This window comes from Cynocephalus volans, chromosome X, assembly GCF_027409185.1.
Source record: "Cynocephalus volans isolate mCynVol1 chromosome X, mCynVol1.pri, whole genome shotgun sequence".
In the NCBI taxonomy this organism is placed as follows: domain Eukaryota; kingdom Metazoa; phylum Chordata; class Mammalia; order Dermoptera; family Cynocephalidae; genus Cynocephalus; species Cynocephalus volans.
Window position 1 is genome coordinate 18,810,780 of NC_084478.1, and position 22,912 is coordinate 18,833,691.

At 37.7% G+C, this 22,912-nt stretch overlaps 1 protein-coding gene across 1 annotated transcript in view; it reads left to right on the forward strand.

Moving 5' to 3' along the window:
* The first annotated feature begins 5,424 nt into the window (after positions 1-5,424).
* The window catches only part of MOSPD2 (motile sperm domain containing 2), a 55,470-nt gene continuing 37,982 nt past the window's right edge, over positions 5,425-22,912 (forward strand). The window contains exons 1-2 of the mRNA XM_063083892.1: positions 5,425-5,512; positions 5,663-5,732. Coding sequence (XP_062939962.1) covers positions 5,504-5,512; positions 5,663-5,732 — 79 coding nt within the window. The 5' untranslated portion in view covers positions 5,425-5,503. The remainder of the gene's footprint in view (positions 5,513-5,662; positions 5,733-22,912) is intronic.

The following is a 22,912-nucleotide window of genomic DNA, read 5'->3' on the forward strand; positions in this document are numbered from 1 at the left end:
ATAGAAATAAATCTTACTTTACAAAAACAATGCATTTTTTATGACTGAAGAAACTCACTATTCTTATTCAAAGTAGGAAAAAATTGAGGATTAATATAACTTATTATAATGAACAGAAGAATTAAATAATAGCTATCAATCATTCATGCTTATGTCAGGTACATTACATGTGTTATTTCATTTAATGCTCACAACTAGTCTCTCAAAATAAGTATTCTTATCGCATCTTTTAAACGAGAGAAAACCTTATTTTAATGAAGGTAAGAAAATTTTTCAAGATTACAACATTAAGCTGCAATTACAATACTAATTAACAATGGCAACAGATTTGCAAGAGGGCCCTCTGACTCCTGAGTCTAACTTTTAACCTTATTGTCCTTTACTGTGAACAAACCGGTTTTAAGAAAGGCAACTTTAAGGGCCAGCCCATGGCTCACTTGGGAGAGTGCGGTGCTGACAACACCAAGTCAAGGGTTAAGATCCCCTTACTGGTCATCTTTTTAAAAAAAAAAAAAAAAAAAAAAAAGAAAGGCAACTTGAGAGAATTAGTAAAATAGAATAAAGAACAACAGAACATCCTCTAAATTGAACACACACATAAAAAAAGATGTTGATCTCTCTTTATTCAATAGATATATACACTAAGTCATTCCGTCAACAGTGTTTAGCACTACTGACTGCTTACTATATGCTAAGCAGAAATGCACATGCTTAGAGAACCCATGTGAACAATGGGTCTGCCTTTTACTAGTTGTGTGACTTTGGGCAAGTTACTTACACCCTTTGTGCCTCATATCCACATCTATATAATGGGGTGTAATAACAGTACCTACTTCACAAGGTACTGGAATTAAATATAAAGCACTTGAAATAGAGCCTGTCACACAGGAAATAATGTTAGCTGCTATCATCCTCATAATGGCCAGCTCCAGCTCATACAGTATCTAACCTTAGAAACATCAAAAGAATAGTTACAGACTTAACGACTGGTAAATGCTTCACTATGACTATGAATAACTCTCATACTCTTTTCTCCTACTTGTGGATCATTTTGTACACCAGGAAATTCAACTGTTTCAGAAATAACTGAACACTAGGTCATTTACAAGTAATAATGTTTTACTCTAAATGAGAAGCAAAGTCCAAAAGCTTAAGTTTTGTTCTTCAATTATAAAAATCGACCAATAGTCCAATTAGAAAAAAAAGTATCACTGTGAACCATACATGAAAATTTGACTTAAAGTAGCCTGCATTTTATAGCAATGACTTTGATTTACAGAGGCAATTCTACTTAAAAGCAGATTAGATTAGTCAGCATCTACTTTCAAGATGGAGATGTCACATCTTATTGTTTCATTTCCAAATACATCACTTGTTCACAAATTCTCTGATATTCTTTCCATCAAGAAGTGGTACCTAATTCCTCTCTCTTTGAAAGAGGGCTGGGCATCCTAACTCGCTTCTAGCCAACAAAATAGGGCAGAAGTAACAATGTGTGACTTCCAAGACTGGGTCATAAAGAGCACTGTGGCTTCCTCTTTTACCTCTTTCTTGGATCACTTGCACTGGGGGAAGCCACCTGCCATACCATTAAGACACTCAGGAAGCCCCGTGGAGATGTGCACACGGCAAGGAACTATGGCTTCCTACCAACAACCAGCAAAGGACTTAGGCCTTCTGCCAACAGCCATGTGAATGAAATCCTACAGCTACAGTCAAGCCTTTAGATGACTGCAGCCCTAGGGAGAGACGCTGAGCCAGAACCACCCAGCTAAGCTGCTCCCAAATTCCTGACTCTCAGAAATTATGAGATAATAAATGTGTGTTGTTTTAAGCTGATAAATTTTGAAGTAATTTGTTATTCAGCAATAGATAACTAATAGTTTATTCTATGGCATTTGTTTTTAAAATTAAATTGATGTTATTGTTTTTGAGAATTTCATGAAACTCATTACCTGAAGTAACTGGTAATATATTGTCACAGTGCAAAATTAGGAGTAGAAGTCACTGGCTTACTGGTTTGCTGTTAGGCAATTAATGCAAAGGTCTGGGACAGTAGGTATCACAAAGTAGTTTCAGCTTCATCAGTAAAGAAAATAGGTAGATAAATCAAAGGTGTGGCTTTTACTTATGAAACTATCATTTACTTTAAAGAAAATAAACATATTAGTTGTATTACATTAAAATGTATGAATAATAATGTAATTCGAATTTCCCAAAGACATGTCAGGTTCCTTAGAAGATTTCTAAAAAAAGAAAAGCATTAAAATTATATACTCTGAGATAAAGATCTAAGAACTCATTGTCTTTTACAACCTACTCAGTTTTTCAGGTTTCTTAACATTAAAAACAACCAAAAATAATCTCTGTGAGGATTTTACTATTTTATTTTAATACTAAATGTCACAACTAATGTTTAATCAGCACAATGCTCTCGGTCACCTACCAACAGAAGAAAACAGGTAACTCAAATAAGTTTTATCTCCTGTTGCAGCTATTGGGGGTGTGGGATTTAGAAGCAGGTTATTTATAAAGTAATACATAATTATTTGGAGTTTTTCCTGTTCTGTATTACTATACATCAAAGTTGACTATCTATTTTACATATAGAATTAAAAGATATGTGTATATACTAGAAAAAACTATTTTTACATATATGCTAATGTAATTATAATATCCACTCTTCTCTATTGACCTTTGCCCCTTGAAATAAACATGGTATTCCCCCCCTTTTTTTGATACTCTCTTTAAATGTTAATAAATTCATTTTAGCACTATACATTTCAGAATTCTATAAATAAACTATCGGTGTGGTTCAGGAAGGTCCTAGAAGAACACTATAATATCTGCACATGAAATCCAAAAAAGTCTGTAAGAAACCCTATCAATCGTGACTAAGAGAAAATATCTTTGGAAAAATGGTACAATTAAGATGCCCAACTAAAAATTGCACTTAATAATACTGATCACAATCTTATAAACATAATACTAATAGATGTCCTGTTTCCAACATATATGACATTGTTAACCTAAGTAAATTAACTTGGCTACAAAATAGGTCTACTGTTAAAACGTTTTTCTCCATACATAAGTAGAAGTTATTTGTTGGGGCCTACCAAGAATTGATATTCTCTTTCCCAACATATTTAATATACTGGAAATATCAGTGAATGTAGGGGAATGGTGATTCACTAAGTTAGAGCATCAGGGAAGATTAAATTAAAGGTTTTCTAAGTCATAGTAAGGACTGCTAACTTACTCCTATAAGCAATGATAAATCACTGTGAGATTTCAAAATCAGAAACCACAGGATTGTACTTCTTAATTGTAAAGATCCTTGGGACCACGTTGAAGATGAGTGAGGTGCGATTGAAAACTGAGCTAATAATTAGGAGATAATTATGAGTACTATTAATAAAAGGGAGAGATGACTTTGGAAGGTAATTTGGCAGTAAACTGAAATGCATTTATCCAGCAATTTCATTTTTAGATATGAACCCAGAGAAATAAATATAAGCCCAGAGAAATAAGCACAAGGACATTGCTCTAGAATGTTCACTGTGCTGTTATCTGCAATTTTAAAAAAAAGTAAAAATTTCAATGGCCTCAAATAGGGGAATGAATAAATGTAGATGGAATGTCATACAATAGTTAAAAGGAATGAATTAGATCTATGTACGAGTATATCATGGCTAGACTTCAAAAATAAAATGAATGAGAAAATTAAGTTGCAAACAAATGTATACTGCAGTATATTATTTATATAAATTAAAACACATAAAAACAGCATTACCTATTTTCTATTTACCTACAATGACTACATCCCTGAGTGTTGTCTCAGGGGATAGTGCCAAGTACTGTTCTAAACACTTCGGATTTACTCATTTATTCTTCACGACATTTTTATGCCACAGGCACTATTTCTATCCCATTTTACGGATGGAGAAACTGAGTCGCCAAGTTTCATGATCTTCTCAAAAGCCTAGAGATGAAAAATGACAGAGCCAGGATTCCAACCCAGGCAGTCTGGTCAAAAAAAAAAACCTGGAACAATTTCCTGCCAAGTTCTGAATGACTGTTGATTCTGCACAAAGGGGTGGATATCAGGGTACAGGAATGCAGCCAGAGGGAGACTTTAGTTATATCTGAAATATTTCTTAAGGATGTATGCAAAAAGTTTTTAAACCGTGCGGTTTTGGGTTTTTTGTTTTTTGGGGGGTTTTTTTTTGCCAAAAAAATGTAAACATACAAAAGTCTGGGGCGAAAGATGCTAAAGTGCCATGTTATTACGGCTGACTACGGATGATGGAAAGAAATATGGGGGGCTTTCTTACAACTTCTTTGTAGTTCTCGGTAACTTTCAAATTTTAAAAAGGACACTATTGTATGAGCAATGATTTCCTCTCAATTATTATTTTTCGGTGCCTTACAAATGTAAAACTTCCTCAACCTCGGCATTATTGACATTTTGCGCTGGATAACCGCTGTGGGGTGTCCTGCGCACTGAAGGATGTTTGGCAACGTCCCTGGGCTCTACCCACTAGAAGCCTTTGCACCCCCCACCTCGAGGTATGATAACCAAAAATGTCTCCAGAAGACGCCAAAGGTTACCTGGGTGGCAGAACTACCCCTCCGTTGATCACTAAATCCATAAACTGAAAGACGCTTTTCATCTTTAACTTTATACAGCTGTTTGGGCTTAAAGATTGCAAAGGTATTTTCCTTGTTAATCTCACACTCCAAGTGGGAAGGATGTCAAAGGAATGAAGGAAGTTTTAAGCGAAAAATTCTCTGAATATAGCAAGAACTAAAAATCCGGTTAACATTTCACAGAATGACAGAGCCAGCCCGGGACGCCCAAATCCTTCACCCCCTCCCGCACTGCGGGGACAAGGGGAGCAAATCCAACCCCGCCGCCCCCTCCGCGAAGGCCCGGGATGGGAAGACGCGCCGACCCTACCCTACCTCAGCGCAGCGGCCGCGTTCCCGACGCCCCACGCGGACGCACCGCCCACGACTCGAAACCTCCCGCCAGCGCGCTGCACCCTGGGAGGCTGCGTCGAATGCAGAGGAGCCAGAGCCTACCGAGCTGCCCGGAAACGGTTGCCAAGGGAGGCTGAGGAGGCGGGGCCCCCGGGGAGCGTTGCAAAAGCGAACCGCCTACCCAGCTCTCTAAGGCCGAGATCGGCGTGGGAAGGGCCCGCAATCTCGCGGCTGGCGGAGGCGGGACCGCAGTGCTGGAGATCACGGAAGGCGGAGCCCGAAAGCGAAGCGAATGGGACGCTGGCTGAGGGCCTGGTCCCGCCTCTAGACCCAGGAGGCCGCATTGGATTGGGCAGTGCGGCGGCACTTCCGTCCGCCTTCCGGTGTCACGCGACCTCCTCCCCCTCCCGCCCTTCTCTGTCTACCTCTGGGGCGGGCTGGCGGGTGATGAGATACTCGGGCGGCGGCGGTGGAAGGGGCGACGGGGGCAGCAACTGCAGTCACATCCACGACCGCGACCATGGCCGAGGTGAGAAGCCGACTGCACAGCTGCTGGCCCCCTGGACCCGGAAGCCGGCTCTGAGGCAGGGGGCCATGCGCTGGGGTGCAGGTGGGCTGGGTTGAGGGTAAGCGGGGTGGTGCGAGTCGTATCTAAGTTCCGGTCGTGTCTCCCATCCAGAATCACACCCAGAAAAAAGCCAAGCTCATCTCTGAGACCCGACGGAGGTTCGAAGCTGAGTATGTGGCAGGTAGGTACTGCGTTCACGGGGTTGAGGCAGCTGTGCAGTGAGCATCCCTAACTTTGCTGGGGTGTTTGTGGGTGTTTCTGTGGGAGGCGTTAGGGACCATTTCAACCCTCACAGGAATGATGCTCTGCACATTTCAAAGGCTTTTCTTTTTATAACGTTCTGTGTACTCTGCTCCAAGTTGGCCGATGGTATGTTTGATGCTTCCTTTAAAGGGTTAATGTAAGTTGGAAATTGGTGAGTTCCTATTATCTCGAATTTATGGAACTTGCAGGACACTTGTTAGGCCTACGACACATATGACGCTGCCCAGTCCACGGTTTCTCTGCTGGCCTTTCACCAGCAACACTCGAGAACCTGGAAACTGCAGTAATACTACTGATGTGTACTTAATTTAGTGCAAATTCCTTGGATAGTTTTGCCTGATTCCACTTCATACAACCGAGCATGCTACCCACAGAGTAGAACCTCCAGTGCTGTAACAAGTTCTTTTCATCTCACACCGTATCTAGCAAAGTTCTTTTGAGTCCAGAATGGACTTATTGGTTGAACATTTTGTGTCCAAATGTTACACATACTTAAGTTGTCAGGTACCTAGCTGATAATTTAACACTTGTACAGTAATTTTTATAAAACATGCAGGATAATTCATTATAAATATGGAATTAAAAAAGGATCTATGTGTTACCTACTTTAAGATTGTAATCCTGACGCTGCCACTAAATAGCTTACTTATATATTCTGAGTCTTTGTTTCCATATTTGTGAAATGCAGATAATAAGGTTAGGAGGATTAAGTGAAAAAGTATATATCAAACCGTCTAATATTAGCCTAACGTACAGTAGGCTGTCAATGAATATTTTGCCTCAGTAGTCATTTTGGTTACTCTGAAAGGAGTTAAGCTTACACATCTTGACATTAGTGCTCAGTACAGGTTCCCTGGAACTTTAAACTGTCCTAGATTATACATCAGTTGATGACCTAGAACAAATATAGAAATCTGTTCCAAATAATTTGGTCATTGAATCTTTTCATCTCTCCTTGCCAATTTTCTTCACACCCCAAAGTTTGCACCAGAGAGTTGCAAAAGCACTTGGTTCACTTTTAGCCCAGAGATCTCATTTCTAATAACATAGCTGGTTTCAGTAAGGAGATAATTCTAAAATTGCTTTCTATAGAAATGTAATCCTTATAGCTACATGGTTGATAATATTTTAAGAAGTAATTCAGAACTAGACCATATAATGAGCTAGTGACTATCCAGTAGTCATTTAAGTAGCCTAAGGGAGGAAGCAGAATATAGGCAGAAATTTAGCAATAGACAAGATCTTAAAGGTCATCTTGATTCAACTTTCTCATTTTAAAATGAAGAAAGTGAGATTAAGTGATTTTGTCAATGTCCCTGGTGTTAGTGGTTAGGCTGGGGCTAATGCTCAGGTCTTCTGAATTTCATTATAGTAATCTTTCAGCAACACCATGATATCAAATTAGATCACATCACTCCTCAGCTTGAAACCTTTCAGTGCCAACCCACTGCATTTAGAATAAAATCCCAATTCTCTGTTTCTACTCTCCTTGCTTAATACAGATTCGACTGCTGCCCACATTAAGAAAAGTATTATACGTTACAACCCGGTATACACATGTGCACACTCTCATAACTGAAGCAAAAGTTCCTTAAAGAATACCAGAGTACTTCAAAAAGTTCATGGAAAGATTCCTATTATCTTTTGATTCTATTTTTCCATGAACTTTTTGAAGTGCCCTCCTACTTATTCTGAAAACATGTGACTGATGTTTTTTCTATTTGACTTCCTTTTAGAAAATGCAATGACCCACAAAATTGACATCACAATCTAAAATGTGACCCACTGTTTGAAAAACATGACTAGCCACACTGCCTAGTTTGTGTTCTTCAAACAGAATGAGTCTGTTTCCATCTTGGGACCTCTCCACTTCTCTGCCTTTGTGCATGGCTAGGTCCTTTTTTTTTCTTTTCAAGGTTTAAATGTATTTGAGAGGCCTTCACTAATTATTAAATAGCCTCCTTGTCTTGTTGGTTTTGTCTCCTTTACAGCTCTTACCATAATCTGTAATGACCTTGTTCATTTGTTTATTTGATTATTATTCATTTCCTCGAGTAGAATGTATGTGGCTTCTGTAGCAACCTGTAGACATTGAGGTCAGGGGCCTGGATGTCACACTGACCTCTGTATACCTAGCACAGTTCTCATTACATACTCATTGAATGAGTATAGCGATACTTAAATATATACATGGGAAGATTAGCCCGATTCTGTAGTATTAAGATCTGCGTTAACCAGCTCCCCTCCTCCACCAAAACTTAGCAAAGAGCAGTCTCACAAGACAAGCCTTATTTCTAAGTAAAGTACTATATGGCATTAAGTATAGGAAGGGTTTTTGTCTTTAAATACATGCATTTGGGTATGTGCAAACGCACTTGTGTGGGTTATCTGAACAGCAATTGTAAATGTCAATTTAAAGACTTGCATGGGAAAGGAAAATAGAAACCTTTAAAGACTTTCTCGCCTTAAAGTTTCAGTCGTTTCCTGAAATACAGCATCAGATAAAGGAAGAATGGGAGAGTGGTAAGAAGTTTCTTTTTAATTTGCCTGAGTTTTCTCCTTTAAGTTTGCTTTTTAGAAATTAAGTGTTTAGAACATCCACTTTCCTTCTTCCTCTTTCACCCTTTCTATTGTCAATAATATTTTGTTTCAGAAGAGGCTTAAGGTAGACTTAAGCAAACATGATGTTTTTCCTAAAGGAAAATAATTCATTATCTACAAGTATATCACATCAAGCACTAACTGTATTCCAAAAACTCTTTTGGAAGTAAGTTCTTGGGAATTTCAAGCACATTTTTGTGTCCATAGAAATTAAGTTACCAATTATGGATAGATTTTTAGCTGGCAAAAAGGATGAAATATAAGTCCATATTATGGTACTTTTTTTCCTCATTGTTCTGTGAGAAATTCCATGCTGAGTCTCAAATGAGAAACATTTCCTGTTCTTTCTTCCTTCTTCCTCCTTGTACCTTAGGCAAGAGACTAATCTCTTGTGACAGTAATTTATTCAGTTCCTCAAGTACTCATTATGTGCTTAATTCTGGGAAGCAGTATATCACTATTAGAGAAAGAGCTGAAGAAGGATACTACTTCAATCTACTAGAACTACTACAATCTACTAGAGGCGTTAAAACAGAGATAACTATTAAAATTAAGGCAAATTGTATTAAGAGTAACAAGAGTGCTAAAATATGTTCTGTAAGAGTCAAAGACAAGGAGAAATAACATGTTTGGGGTGACTGGTGCAGAGATAGAAAAAACTTAATAGAAAAGGGGGTGTTTCTTATGAACTTTGGAGGATGGTTGAACTCGTCCAGAAGGTGATCCAGGCCAATGAAATAGTCTGAGTTAAGGCACTGAGGTGAGAAGGTAAGGGGCATATTCAGGAAGCAACAGGAAGCCCACTTTGATAAGCCTTAAGGAGGGTAAGTACACATAGCTAAAAATGGTGGGAATATAGTGTAGAGTGTCTTGGACACCAGAGCGATGTGTTTGTACTTTAGTGAATATGCAAAGCCATTGAGAGGTATATGGGGTTTGTTATTTTAGGTTTGTTGTCTGACTTTACAAGTATATGAATTCACATAAATGAATTGGGTTAATACCAGAAAAGTCTGAAGAAACTCCCAGAGATAGGTCTGCTAACAGTGGATACATTTTTTTCTAGTCTTTTTTCTATACATTTAAGAAAACAGAGTTAAAAAACCACTCTGTATGTAACTTTGTGTTACATTTTTATTGATGTGATCTTATTTCTCCATTTTTTTGAAGTAAGCAACATTGTATGTTACCATTTAATATTTGGTTCTATAAATAAAAGATAGTTTTCTTATCTTTTATCTTAGTCCCTTTTTGGACATTGAGACTCTTTCCAGTTTTTTGTTAATGCAATTTTTTGTTCAGTACTTCAGATAATTTCCTTAAGATTCACATGTAGGAATCGAATTATTGGTTTCAAGAGTGTGAGTATTTTTGAGGCGTTTGATAATATGTGCTAAATTTCCTCCATGGTAGTTGCACTAATATTCATTCTTACCAGCCTGTAGGAGAGTGTTAGTCTCACCACATCCTTACCTATGTTTAGTGTCATCATTTCTTAATTGATGGTTCTGTGTTTTAGTTTGCATTTAATTGTTAGTAAGGGTAAACATCTTTTCATGTTTATATCCATTTGTAGATTAAACTTTTTTTTTCATTAGTATGGCTTTTAATATTGGTATGGGCTTTTCTAGTTATGTCACTTTTACTTATTTTCAGTTTTTTAATGTATTCAAAACTACTCATTCCTTTGAGGTTTCTTCCATTGCTATTAAGTTAGATAATTTTCTCTTACCCAGTGACCTTTCTAATTTCATTTTCATTTGGTTTATTATGTTTTAATTTTGAAAATTTTTAAGTGTACAAATTGTTTAAAACATTAATAAAATAAACACCTATATACTCACGACTCAGCCAAAAACTAGAACCTCCCAGGACCTTAGAAGCTTCCTATGTACCCCCCATCCCTGTCACTTTTCTTGCATTTGGTGTTACTCATTCCTTTGCTTTTCATTAGTTTTACCACCTATGATATATTCCTCACTTATACTTTGTTAGGTTTTGCCTCCTTTTGAACTTTACATAAAACCTGAATATATTTTTCCATGACTCGCTTCTATTGCTCAAGATTCATTCATATTGTGAAATATAACTGTAATTCATTCCTTTTTATGGCTGTGTAGTAGTTCATAGAATGAATATACCAAAAGATGGACTTGGGGTTGTTTCTAGGTTTTTGTATCATGTACAGTACCAGTATGAACATTCTTATAGATGTCTGGTGCACGCTTGTGAGAACTTTTGTAGGGCACTGGTTCTCAAAGTTGCCTCAAGAACTGGTTCCTTGAGACCATTTCAAGGAGTTTAAGAGGTCAAAACTATTTTTGTAATAATACTAAAACATTTTCCATTGTCAATGTCATTCTCTAAGCATACAGCAGTGTTTTCAAGAGGCTACGTGGCATTTGATGATGTCATTGCTCTGATAGCTGATAGAATGTGTGCTTGTGTGTTCTCATGTTTACATTTTTCTCAGTTTTAATACCTAATACAGTAACTACCAATAAATAAAATCCATATAAACAAAAAGCTCTTTGGGGGTCCTCATTTATTTTTAAGAGTGTAAAAGGGGTCCTGAGGCCAAAAAGTTTGAGAACTGCTGCTGTAGAGTTTTCACCCAGCAGTGAAAAGGGTAGGTCATAGAATAGGCACATGTTCAACTTTACTAGGTAATGCCAAGCTGTTTCCCAAAGTGATTGTATCAGTTTTCATTTTAACCAGCAGTATTTGAGTGTTCTTGTTTTCCCATACCCTAAAATTTGGCACTGTAAGTTATTGAAAATAGTTGCCCATCTGATGGTGGCTTTGAGATATCTCATTGTGGTTTTAATTTGCATTTCATGGAATACCAGTGAAATTGAGCATTTTTTTCATATCTTTATGGGCCATTTTGTTTCCGCTTCTGTGGAAATAACTTCTTTGGGCTCTTCTTGTCCCTTTGTTCTTCCATATAAATTTTGGAATCAGCTTATCATGTTTCTGAAAAGAAAAACAAGCAAAAAGCTTTTGTTGGAGTTTTAAGTGGAATTGTGTTAAATCAGAAGATCACTTTCAGGAGAGGTGACATCATCACAGTTGAGTACTCCTATTCAAGAACCTGCTCTGTTTATCAATGTGTTAAACTCTTCCTTATTGAAAGATTTATAATTTTCCCCATTGCAGTTAGTCTACCTTTTATTAGATTTATTCCCAGGTACTATAAATGTTTTATTTTTGCTGTTGTTACTTAATTGGTTGTTTTAATAATGGTTGCTGGTTTATGGATACTGCATTTGACTTTTTTCCATTAATATTGAATTCAGAAACCTTACTAACTGTTATTAATTCTGTTGAATTATCTCTAGATTAGCTTGGGATTTGTATGTAAATAATAACGTCACCATGAAATACTGAGTTTTCTCTCCAACTTTCCAATTCTTACGTCATTCAATGTTTTTACTGTGCTACACTGGCTGGAAACTATAGAACACCGTAGGATAGAAGCAGTGATTACAGCTTACTTGTCTTGTTCTTGATCATAGAAAGGTAGCTCTGATCGTGTCACCATTAAGTATGATCTTTGTAGATATCCTTTATCAAAATGAAGAAGTTTCCTTCCATTCCTGTATTTCTAGTTTGGGGTTTTGTTTGTTTGTTTGTTTGTTTTGTATTGTTCCCATCACGATTGATGGTTGAATTTTATAAAACAGTTTTTTCTTCTATTGTGCACATTTATTGTATGTGATGAAATTTTCATTTGGTTTTTCTCCTTTAATCTGTTAATGTAATAGATTATATCGATCAGGTTTTTAAAGCAAATTGCTAGATTCAGTCTACTAGTAGTTTGTTGAGAAATATTGCATCTGTGTTCGTGAATTGGCCTGTAATTTTCCTTTTTTGTGTTTTGTGTGTGTGTGTGTGTGTGTGTGTGTGTGTGTGTGTGTGTGTGTGTAATATTGACATCAAGATTATGTAAGCTTTATAAGCTTAGGAGTGTATCCTCGTCTCTGTTCCCTGGAAGATATGTTCATTGTTCAGCTCTAACCTGGTTCCCCAAATTCACCATCATAATTTATTATCGTTGTTTCTTATATCAGTGTTTGTTTACTTACCATATATTTACTAATATTTTGATCATTCCTTAAGTTTCAGATCTTGTATATAGAATCATTACTGTTTAATCTAAAGCATAACCTGTAGATTTCCCCTGGTGGGGTCTATTAGTGTTAAACTCTCTTAGTTTCAAAAATGTCTTTATTTTGTCCGTGTTTTTTTCTTAATTAAGTAATTACTTTGAGGAATGCCTTCAATTTATTAGACTGAAGGAGACAAAGTGGTTAGAGAAATAGGAGAGTCAGGAAGCTTTAGCATCATAGATGACAAAAGAGGGGACTTAAAAGGACAAGAAGATCAGCAGTGAATGGAAGGAACCCTTGTAGGTAAAGGATGCATATAACAGGGATTGTCCTTATCGACTGCCATATCTGCAATGGAAAGGTGGAAGGCAAATGACATTTAAAATGTAACTATACTATTGGGTAGTTTATTAACTATCCAAAAGTCCTTCACAAGGGACCACTTAAGGCTTCACTTATCTTTGCGTCTGCAATACCTAGCTGCTTTTTGGACTAGCATATGGTGGGTGATCCTCATAAGTAATGAGTTGTTATTATCCACAAGCAAAGAAGCCTTTGAAAGATAGACAGACAGACCTTGTATTTTCTTAAATTTTGTTCCATCAAGATCAACCTTTGTAAAGTTGTCATGATCAGAATAAGAGGAAAAGATCTTAAGAGTATATCAGATGAACAGATAAAGAAAATGTGGCGTATATACACAATATAATACTATTCAGCCTTAAAAAAGAAGGAAATCCTGTCGTTTGTGACAACATGGATGAACCTGGAGGATGTTAAGTGAAATAAGCTAGACACAGAAAGACAGATATCACACTCTCTCACTTATATGTGAAATCTGAAGAAGTTGAACTCATAGAAGTGGAGAGTAGAGTGGTAGTTACCAGAGGCTAGGGGTGGGAAGATGTTGGTCAAAGGATACAAAATTTTAGTCAGATAGGAGGAATAAATTCAAGAGGGCTATTGTACAACATGGTGACTATAATTAATAACAATGTAATATATACTTGAAAATTGCTAAGAGAGTAGATTTTAAGTGTTCTCACCACAAAAAACTTGGTTTAGCCATTTCACAAGGTGTACATATGTGAAAAAATCATATTGTAAACCATAAATACATACAATTTTGTCAGTTAAAAATAAATCAATTTTTTAAAAAGTATTAATCAGTTTTTGTGCTTATTTTATATCTGAAAATATCAAGCTTCTCTGCTTTAGAGAATATATTCTCACAGAGACCTCAGTGGCAAATTTGTGTTGGGATAAAGAATTGGTAGACCTGCTCATTTATCTTTATTATCAATAATGACTTGTTTTAGGTTCCTGGTATATATTCTTTTTTTAAAAAAATTTATCTTCTTAAGTTGTTGGTACCTATTCTTCATATATCCTCATTCTGAATGTTCCTGAGATATGCAACTTTGAAGAATCTGTTACTAGAATACTGTCATTTCTAGGATGTCAATTTGTTTTTAGTTATTGTCATTTGAAAAGCTTACACAGGAAGAATGGTGTGTTTATCAGGTCTCCTGTGTACTCATGATAGTAGAGTACATGAATGATTTTTCATTACTGAAAATTTAATCTCTAACAAGAATTCTGGCCTGGCCAGTTAGCTCATTTGGTTAGAGCATGGTATTATAACACCAAGGTCAAGGATTTGGATCCCCGTGTTGGCCAGCCACCAAAAAAATAAAAAATTAAAAAAAAAAAAAAAAAAAGAATTTTGGTTTGATAAGATCTCTAGGAGATTGAGTAAAGTTCACAAAAATTCCTAAAGGACTATTTTTCCCCTGCAGCCATTTTGCAAGGAATGGGAGGACAAAAAATTTGGTACATTTCAAGTCAGAACTATTTTTAGCTGAATTTGTGTTGACCACAGAGATTTGGCATATATGCAGAGAACTTTTTTGATATTAGTTACTTTGCATTTACGAGTTGGACCATGATTTACAGACTTTTTTTTTTCTCATTATATTGCTATATATTCACAACTGACATAAGACAATCATAGACAGTTTTTAAGTTTTTATACAAGTACTTACTCTATACCCAGATTATTGGAGGAAAAAAATGGATAAAAATATATGAGAAAATAAGACATGAGAAACCCCATATATATTTAATAGAACTTCCAGAAGGAAAAAAATAGAGACAGTACTATTAGAAGAGATAATTGACAGTTACCTAGAGTTTATGAAAGACATCCAATCCTCAGATTAAAGAAGCATAGTAAAATCTGAGCATCATGAATTAAAAAAATCTGAAGCTGTATCATAATGAAACTAGAAACATCAAGGACAAAGAGAAAATCTTAAAAACCAGAGAGAAATGACAAATTATCTACAAAGGAACAGAAGTCAGACTGGTACTTGTTTTTTCATTAGTAGTAGTAATATCAGGAAACAGTGAGATAATTTTCTGAAAGTGCTGAGGGAAATAACTGCTCACTTACAGTATTTATTCAAAAGTAAAGGTATAATGTTTCAGGCATGCAGAGATTGACAGTCCGTGGCTGATTTTAAAAAAAAACAACAAAAAAACACTACTTCACTAATTAGTAAATAGAACTCAGAAAGAAACAGAGGGATGCAAGAAGCAATGAAAAGCAAAGAAATAGGTAAGCAAATTAGCAAAGAAAAAACTAATTGTTGATAATAAAAAAAATTAACAAACTGGAAGTAAAAACGTTACAAGAACTTGTATTGTTTAGAATGAGGATTAAGATATTAACTTTAGATCTTGTCATTTTAAGAGTGAATATTTAAAATAAGGGTAACCACTGAGAGATAGAGTGATAGAGTTTGGATATGTTGTGCCCCCCAAAGCTCATTTCAAAATCTGTCACAATCTGGCCCCAACTTGGCAACGTTGGGAGCGGTTTAGGTCATGGGGGCGAATCCCGTATGAATAGATTAATGCTCTGGGTTGGGGGTAGTGAGTTGAGTTCTTGCTCTATTAGTTCCCGTGAGAGCTGGTTGTTTAAAGAATCCTGGCACCTCCTCTCCCTCTCTCTCGCTTCCTCTTGCCACGTGATCTTGTATCTGCTGGCTGCCTGCTGTTTTCCACCATGAGTAGAAGCTGCCTGAGGCCTGCACCAGATGCAACTGTCCCAGAATCATAAGCCAAATAAACCTCTGTTCTTTGTAAATTACCCAGTTTCAGGTATTCCGTTATAAGCAACAGAAATGGACTAGAGATACATAGAGATTCATAAAATGTTTAACTTCCAAACCAGTGAAGAGATGAAAAGGGGGAATAAAGAAAAAGTCATCTCTCCAGCAAGAAGCAGGAAAAGAGAAGAAAAGAAGCGTGGTAACTAGAAGACACAGAGGAATACACCGCAGAAATAATCCCAACTTTATCAGTAGTTACTACAAATATAAACAGATTTATACATGTTAACCCTCAGATGAGATTTTAGAAGTCATAATTGCATGTGGCCTTCATTATTGAAGTTCTGGGCCCTCAAGGGCTACTGGGGAACAGACTTGTATGTGGTTAATCATTCAGTAACAGATTTAGTGTGTACCTACTGTGTGTTGCACAGAAGAGGGGAGTGGGGAGGAGGGTGTGACTTTCCAAAGTCTCTGACCTCATGGATCATAGTGGAGGAGACAACGTCAGTACCACTCCCCTCGTGCTATCCCCCATGTCTCACCAGGGCCTTGACATTAAGGGTGTGATTTGAGGAGCTGTTCCCTAAAAATGACTGATTCTTTCTCAAGAATACTGCTAACATATTGCTTTTGATGAAACTGGCCTCTCATTCTCCCATATGACCAAGAAGAGCCAAATGAAAAGTTGTAGATAGTATGCCCACACTGAGGCTTTGAGGGTGAGTTCCTAATATGCAGGAATGAACTGAGGTCCATTACATCTAATTAGCCTGGATAACTGGCTGGTGACTAATGAGGGCCTGGAGAACAGTATTCAAAGTTTAGCTTGTCTTGTGCAGGTCTGCAAGGAATCCAGCTCTTGAAGGATAGCAACTGAAGAAAGAAGCACCTCCCCTATCTATAATAGACTGGTATTCAAAGTCCTATTTTTGTATAGCCCTCAAGTTGAGAATGGTTTTTGTATTTTTAAAGGGTTGTAAAACACATACACACACACAAAGAAGTATCAGCAGCAGAGGACACATGTAGCCCTTAAAGTCTAAGATACTTAGATTTTTACCATCTGGTCCTATATACAAAAAGTTCACCAACCCCTGCAGTAGACCAGTGGTTCTCTAAGTGTGGTCCCTGCACGAGCAGCATCAGCATCATGTAGGAACTGGTTACAAGTGCCGATTCTCAGATCCCACCCCACATTAGACATTCTAGGTGCAGGGCCCAGTAATCCCTATTTTAACAAGGCCTCCTGGTGATTCTTTTCCTTTTTTAATTTTTTTTTAAATTTTAACATTTACATGTACGTATTTGTGGAGTACAGTGTGTTGTTTCAGTACGTTCATATACTGCACAATGATTCACTTAGGGTCAATAGCATAGTTTTGTACTCATTGGTCCAGTGCTTCTCCCCCCTAACCTCCTCTCTTCCTGGCCTCTGGTAATCATTATTCTACTGTATAATTCTATGAGAACTACTTTTTTCCCTTCAGATTCCATGTATGAGTGAGATCTTTTGGTGTTTATCTTTCAGTACCTGACTTACTTCACTTAACATGATGGTTTCGAGTTCCATCCATGTTGCTGCAAATGATAGGATATCATTTCTTTTTATATCTCAACAGTATTCCATTGTGTGTATATACCACAGTTTTTTAATCCATTCACCCGTTGATGGGAATTTATGTTGATTCCATCTCTTGGCTATTGTGAATAGTGTTCCCATGAACGTGGGAGTGCAGGTGTCTTTCTGATATATTGATTTCATTTCTTTTGGGTATATACCCAGTAGTGAGATAGCTGGATCATAAGGTAGATCTATTTTTAGTTCTCTAAGGAACTTCCATACTGTTTTGCCATACCAGTTTAAATTCCCACCAATAACATAGGAGGATTCCCTTTTTCCATATCCTCACAAGCATTTATTTTCTTTTTTAAAAAAATTTATTTATTTATTTATTTATTTTATTTTATTATTATTTTTTTAAATTTTATTTTGTCAATATACATTGTGACTGATTATTGCTCCCCATCACCAAAACCTCCCTCGATCCTCCCTCCCCCCTCCCCCCCGACAATGTCCTTTCTGTTTACAAGCATTTATTTTCTGTCTTGTTGATAACAGCGATTCCAGCTGGGGTGAGACGATATCTCATTGTGGTTTTAATTTGCATTTCCCTGATGATTAGTGATTTTCAGCACTTTTTCTGTGTTTGTTGGCCATTTGTATGTCTTCTTTTGAGAAATGTCTGTTCAGGCCCTTTGCCCATTTTGTAATTGGGTTATTTGCTTTTTTGCTATTCAGCTTGAGTTCTTTATGTGTTCTAGAGATTAGCCCTTTATCTGATGTGTAGTTGGCAAATACTTTCTCCCATTCTGTAGGTTGTCTCTTCACTTTGTTGATAGTGTCTCTTGCTGTGCAGAAGCTTTTTCATTTGATGTAGTCCTATTAATGTATTTTTGCATTAGTTGCCTTTGCTTTTGTAGTCTCATTCAAAAAAGCTCTGCCCACTCCCGTTTCATATGTTTTCTTCCAGTAGTTCCATAGTTTCTAGTCTTAAATTTAGTTCGTTAATCAAGTTTGAGTTGATTTTTGTGTATGGTGAGAAATAGGGGTCTAGTTTCAATTCTCTGCATGTGGATATCCAGTTTTCTGAGCACAATTTATTGAAAAGGCTGTCCTTTCCCCACTGTATATTCTTGGCACCTTTGTTGAAAATCAGTTGGCTGTTAAGTGTGTGGGTTTATTTCTGGGCTTGCTATTCTGTTCCATTGGTCTATTTGTCTGTTTTTATGCCAGTACCATGCTGTTTTGGTTACTATAACTTTATAGTATATTTTGAAGTCAGGAAATATGGTGCCTGCAGTGTTCTTTTTGTTCAAGATTTCTTTTTTGTGGTTCCATACAAATTTTAAGATTACTTTTTCTACTTATGTGAAAAATAGCATTGATATTTTGAATAGGGATTGTGTTGAATGTGTACATTGCTTTGAGTAAAATGGACATTTTGATGATGTTAATTCTTCTGACCCAAGAACACAGAGTATCTTTCCATTCATTTGGGTCCTCTTCAGTTCTTTTCACCAATGTTTTTATAGTTTTCACCATAGAGGTTTTTTACCTCCTTGGTTAAATTTACTCCTAGGTATTTCATTTCTTTGATAGCTACTGTGAATGGGATTACTTTCTTGATTTCTTCTTCAGCTATTTTGTTATTAGCATATAAGGAGACTATTGATTTTTGTGTGTTGACTTTGTATCCTGCTGCTTTACTGAACCCATTTATTAGTTCTAGTAATTTTTTGATGGAGTCTTTAGGGTTTTCTATGTATGTGATCATGTCATCTGCAAATAGGGATAGTTTGACTTCCTTCTTTCCAATTTGGATGTCCTTTATTGCTTTCTCTCACCCCATTGCACTGACTAGCTCTTCCATTAGTCTGTTGAATAAGAATGGGGAAAGTGGGTGATGGAGTTTGGATGTGTTGTACCGAGAAAATTGGTACTGAGGAGTGGGATATTGCTGTACAGATACTTGAAAATGTGGATGCAGCTTTGGAACTGGGTATTAGGCAAGAATGGAGGAGGATGGAGGACTTAGAAGAAGAGAAAAAGATGAGAGAATGTTTGGAACATTTTAGAGATTGGTTAAATGGTTGTGACCGGAATGTTGATAGAAATGTGGAAAGTAAAGGCCATGTGGATGATGAGGTCTCAGAAAGAAATGAGGAACTTATTGGGAATTGGACAAAAGATCACCCTTGCTATACCATAGCAAAGAACTTAGCTGCACTGTGTCAATGCCCTTGGACTTTGTGGAAGGTGGGACTTAAGACTTGTGAACCAGAGCATTTCCAAGCAGCAAAGAGGAAATTTCCAAGCAGCAAAGCATTAAGGAAGCTGCATGGTTACCTTTTTTTTTTTTTTTTTTTTTTTGTCTTTTTCGTGACGGGCACTCAGCCAGTGAGTGCACCAGCCAGTCCTAAATAGGATCCGAACCCGCGGCGGGAGCGTCGCTGTGCTCCCAGCGCCTCATTCTCCCAAGTGCACCATGGGCTCGGCCCTACTTTTCACAGCTTACACTGAGTTAAGGCGGCAAAGGCAAAGGCGTAATGTAAAGCCAGAATTTAAAGGGAAGCAAGGTGTAGAGATTTGGAAAATTTGCAGCCTGCCATGTGGTAGAGAAGTGGAGAGCAGGAGAAAAATGCAAGGGTGAAGCAGATAAACTGGCTGGTAAAGACATTAGTTTGGTGATGAGGCAGCCAGATGCTAAGAACCAAGACAATGGAGAAAAAGCCCTAAAGGCATTTGAGAAGTCTGGAAGGGTGCCCCACCCATCACAGGCCCTGAGGCCTAGAAGGACTGAGTTGTCCTCGAGGACAGACCTGGGGCACAGCTGCCCTTGGGAACCTGCTGCCTGCATCCTAGCTGCTCTGGCCGGAGCAGCCCTGCCTCAAATGGCCCCAAGTGTGATTCGTGCAGCAGCACTGGAGAGTAAAAGCCTGTAACCCTGGTGGTGTCCAAGTTAAGTCAGCAGGCCAGCAGGACCTGAGAGCACTGGAGGCATGGCAGCCTCCACCAGATTCCAGAGGATGTATGGAAAAGCCTGGGGGCCCAAGCAGAGACCTGCTGCAGGGGCAGATCCACCTTAGTGGCCATCTACTAGAAGAATGCTGAGTAGGAAAGTGGGGTTGGAGCCCCCACAGAGAGCCCCCACCAGGGAAATGTCTACTAGAGCCAAGGCAGCGGGGCTGCCACCAGGACCCCAAAACTGCAGGGCCACTGGCAATGTGCATTGCAGGCCTGGAAAAGCCACAGGCACCAGCACAGCCCACACCTGGCAGAACTGTGGGAGTGAGGCTGCCTGATGCTTTGGTGGCCCAGATGCCCCATTGTGCCCAGGATGCACGACTTGGAGTCAAAGAAGATTATTTTGGAGCTTTAAGACATAATGTCTGCCCTGCTGATTTTTGTACTTGTTTGGGGCCTGTTTCTCCTTTCTTTTGGCCTATTACTTCCTTTTGGAGTTGAAATATATACCCAGTGTCTGTTCCACCATTGTATATTGGCAGTAGATAAATTTGGTTTTGGTTTTTACATGTTCACAGCTGGAAGGAGTTTTACTTTTGGTCTCTGGTGAGACTTTGGACTTTGGACTTCGGAATTTTAAGTTGGTGCTGGAGAAAACTAAGACTTTTGGGACTGTTGGAATGATTGTATTTTGTATGTGAGAGCAACATGAGTTTTGAGGGGCCAGGGGCAGAATGATGGAGTTTGGATGTGTTGTCCCCTCCAAAACTCATGTGGAAATTTGATCCTCAATGTGGCAGTGTTGGAAACTGATTGAGTCATGGGGGTGGATCCCTCATGAATGGATTAGATCTCTCTAGGTGGGGAGAGTAATGAGTGAGTAATGAGCTCTATTAGTTCCTGTGAGAGCTGGTTGTTTATAGGACCCTGGCACCTCCCCTCTCCTCCTTCCCCCTCTCCCCCTCCCTCTTCCCCTCCATCTCCCTCCTGCCATGTGATCTTCTTGTACCCGCCGGCTGCCTGCCACTTTTCTGCCATGAGTAGAAGCAGCCCGTGCCAGATGCAGCTATCCCAGAATCGTAAGCCAAATAAACCTTTGTTCTTTATAAATTACCCAGTCTCTAGTATTTCTGTTATAGCAACACAAAATGGACTAATACATTGGGCATCTTTGTCTTATTCCAGATCTTAATGGAAAAAGCCTCCAATTTTTGTCCACTTGGTATAATATTAGCTGTGTTTTTGTCATATATGGCCTTTATTCCATTGAGAGATATTCCTTCACTACCTAATTTGTTGAGGTTTTTTTCCCTTTTTTTTTTATATTAATCACAAAGTGGGGTGGGATTTTATGCTTTTTTGGTATCTGTTGAATGATCATATGGTTTTTTGGGGGGGTTCCCTATATTCTGTTGATGTGATGTATCATGTTTATTGATTTGCATATGTTGAACCATCCTTGCATCCCTGTGATGAATCCCACTTGATCATGGTGAATGATCTTTTTAATGTGATGTTGGATTCTGTTTGCTAGTATTTTATTGAGGATGTTTGCATCTGTTTTCATAAGGGATATTGGTCTGTAGTTTTCATTTGTTGTTGTGTCTTTTTCTGATTTTGGTATGAGGCCTCATAGATTGAGTTTGGAAGTATTCCCTCCCTTTCAATTTTATGGAAGAGTTTGAGAACAATTGGTATTAGTTCTTGTTTAAGTATTTGGTAGAATTTGGCAGTGAAGCCATCTGGTCCTGGGTTTTCTTTCTTGGGAGACTTTTTATTACTTCTTCACAGTCATTACTTGTTATTGGCCTGTTTAGGTTTTCTCGTTCTTCACAATTCAAACTTGATGAGTTGTATGTATCCAGGAATTTATCCATTTCTTCTAGATTTTCCAGTTTGTTTGCATATAGTTGTTCATAGTAGTCTCTTAGAATCCTTTGTATTTCTGAGGTATCAGTTGTAATGTCTCCTTTTTGTATTTCTGATTTTATTCATTTGAGTCTTCTCTCCTTTTCTCTTCATTAGTCTAGCTAAAGGTTTTCGATTTTATCTTTTAAAAACATCAACTCTTTGTTTCACTGACCTTTTGTATTATTTTTTAAATCTAATTCATTTAATTCTGCTCTGATCATTATTTCTCTCCTTCTGATTTGGGGTTGAGTTTGCTCTTGTTTTTCTAGCTCCTTGAGGTATAATATTTTGTTGTTTATTTCGAGTCTTTCTTCTTTTTTGATGTAGGCATTTATTGCTATAACCTTTCCTCTTAGAAATGCTTTTACATGTCCCATAGGTTCCAGTATGTTGTGTTTTCATTTTTGTTTGTCCACAGGAATTTTTTTAATTTCCTTTTTGATTTCTTCTTTGACCCATTCATAGTTTGGGACCATGTTGTTTAATTTCTATGCATTTGTATGGTTTCTAGTTTCCCTTTCGTTGTTGATTTCTAGTTTTATTCCATTATTGTTGGACAAGGTACTTGATATGATTTCACTTTTTAAAAATTTGTTGAGACTTCTTTTGTGACCTAACATAAATATGGTTTACTCTAGAAAATGTTCCATGTGCTGCTGAGAAGAACTGTAGAGCCAGGGCTGGGTCTGGAGCTCACAGACCCCTCAAGCCCATTCACAGACCCTTCACACGCAGATCTATGAGCTAGGTAACTGGCAAAAGAGTCCTTGGAGCCTTGGTTGAAGTAGGAATAGTCTTTATTCAGCACACACACATCTACAAGCTAAGC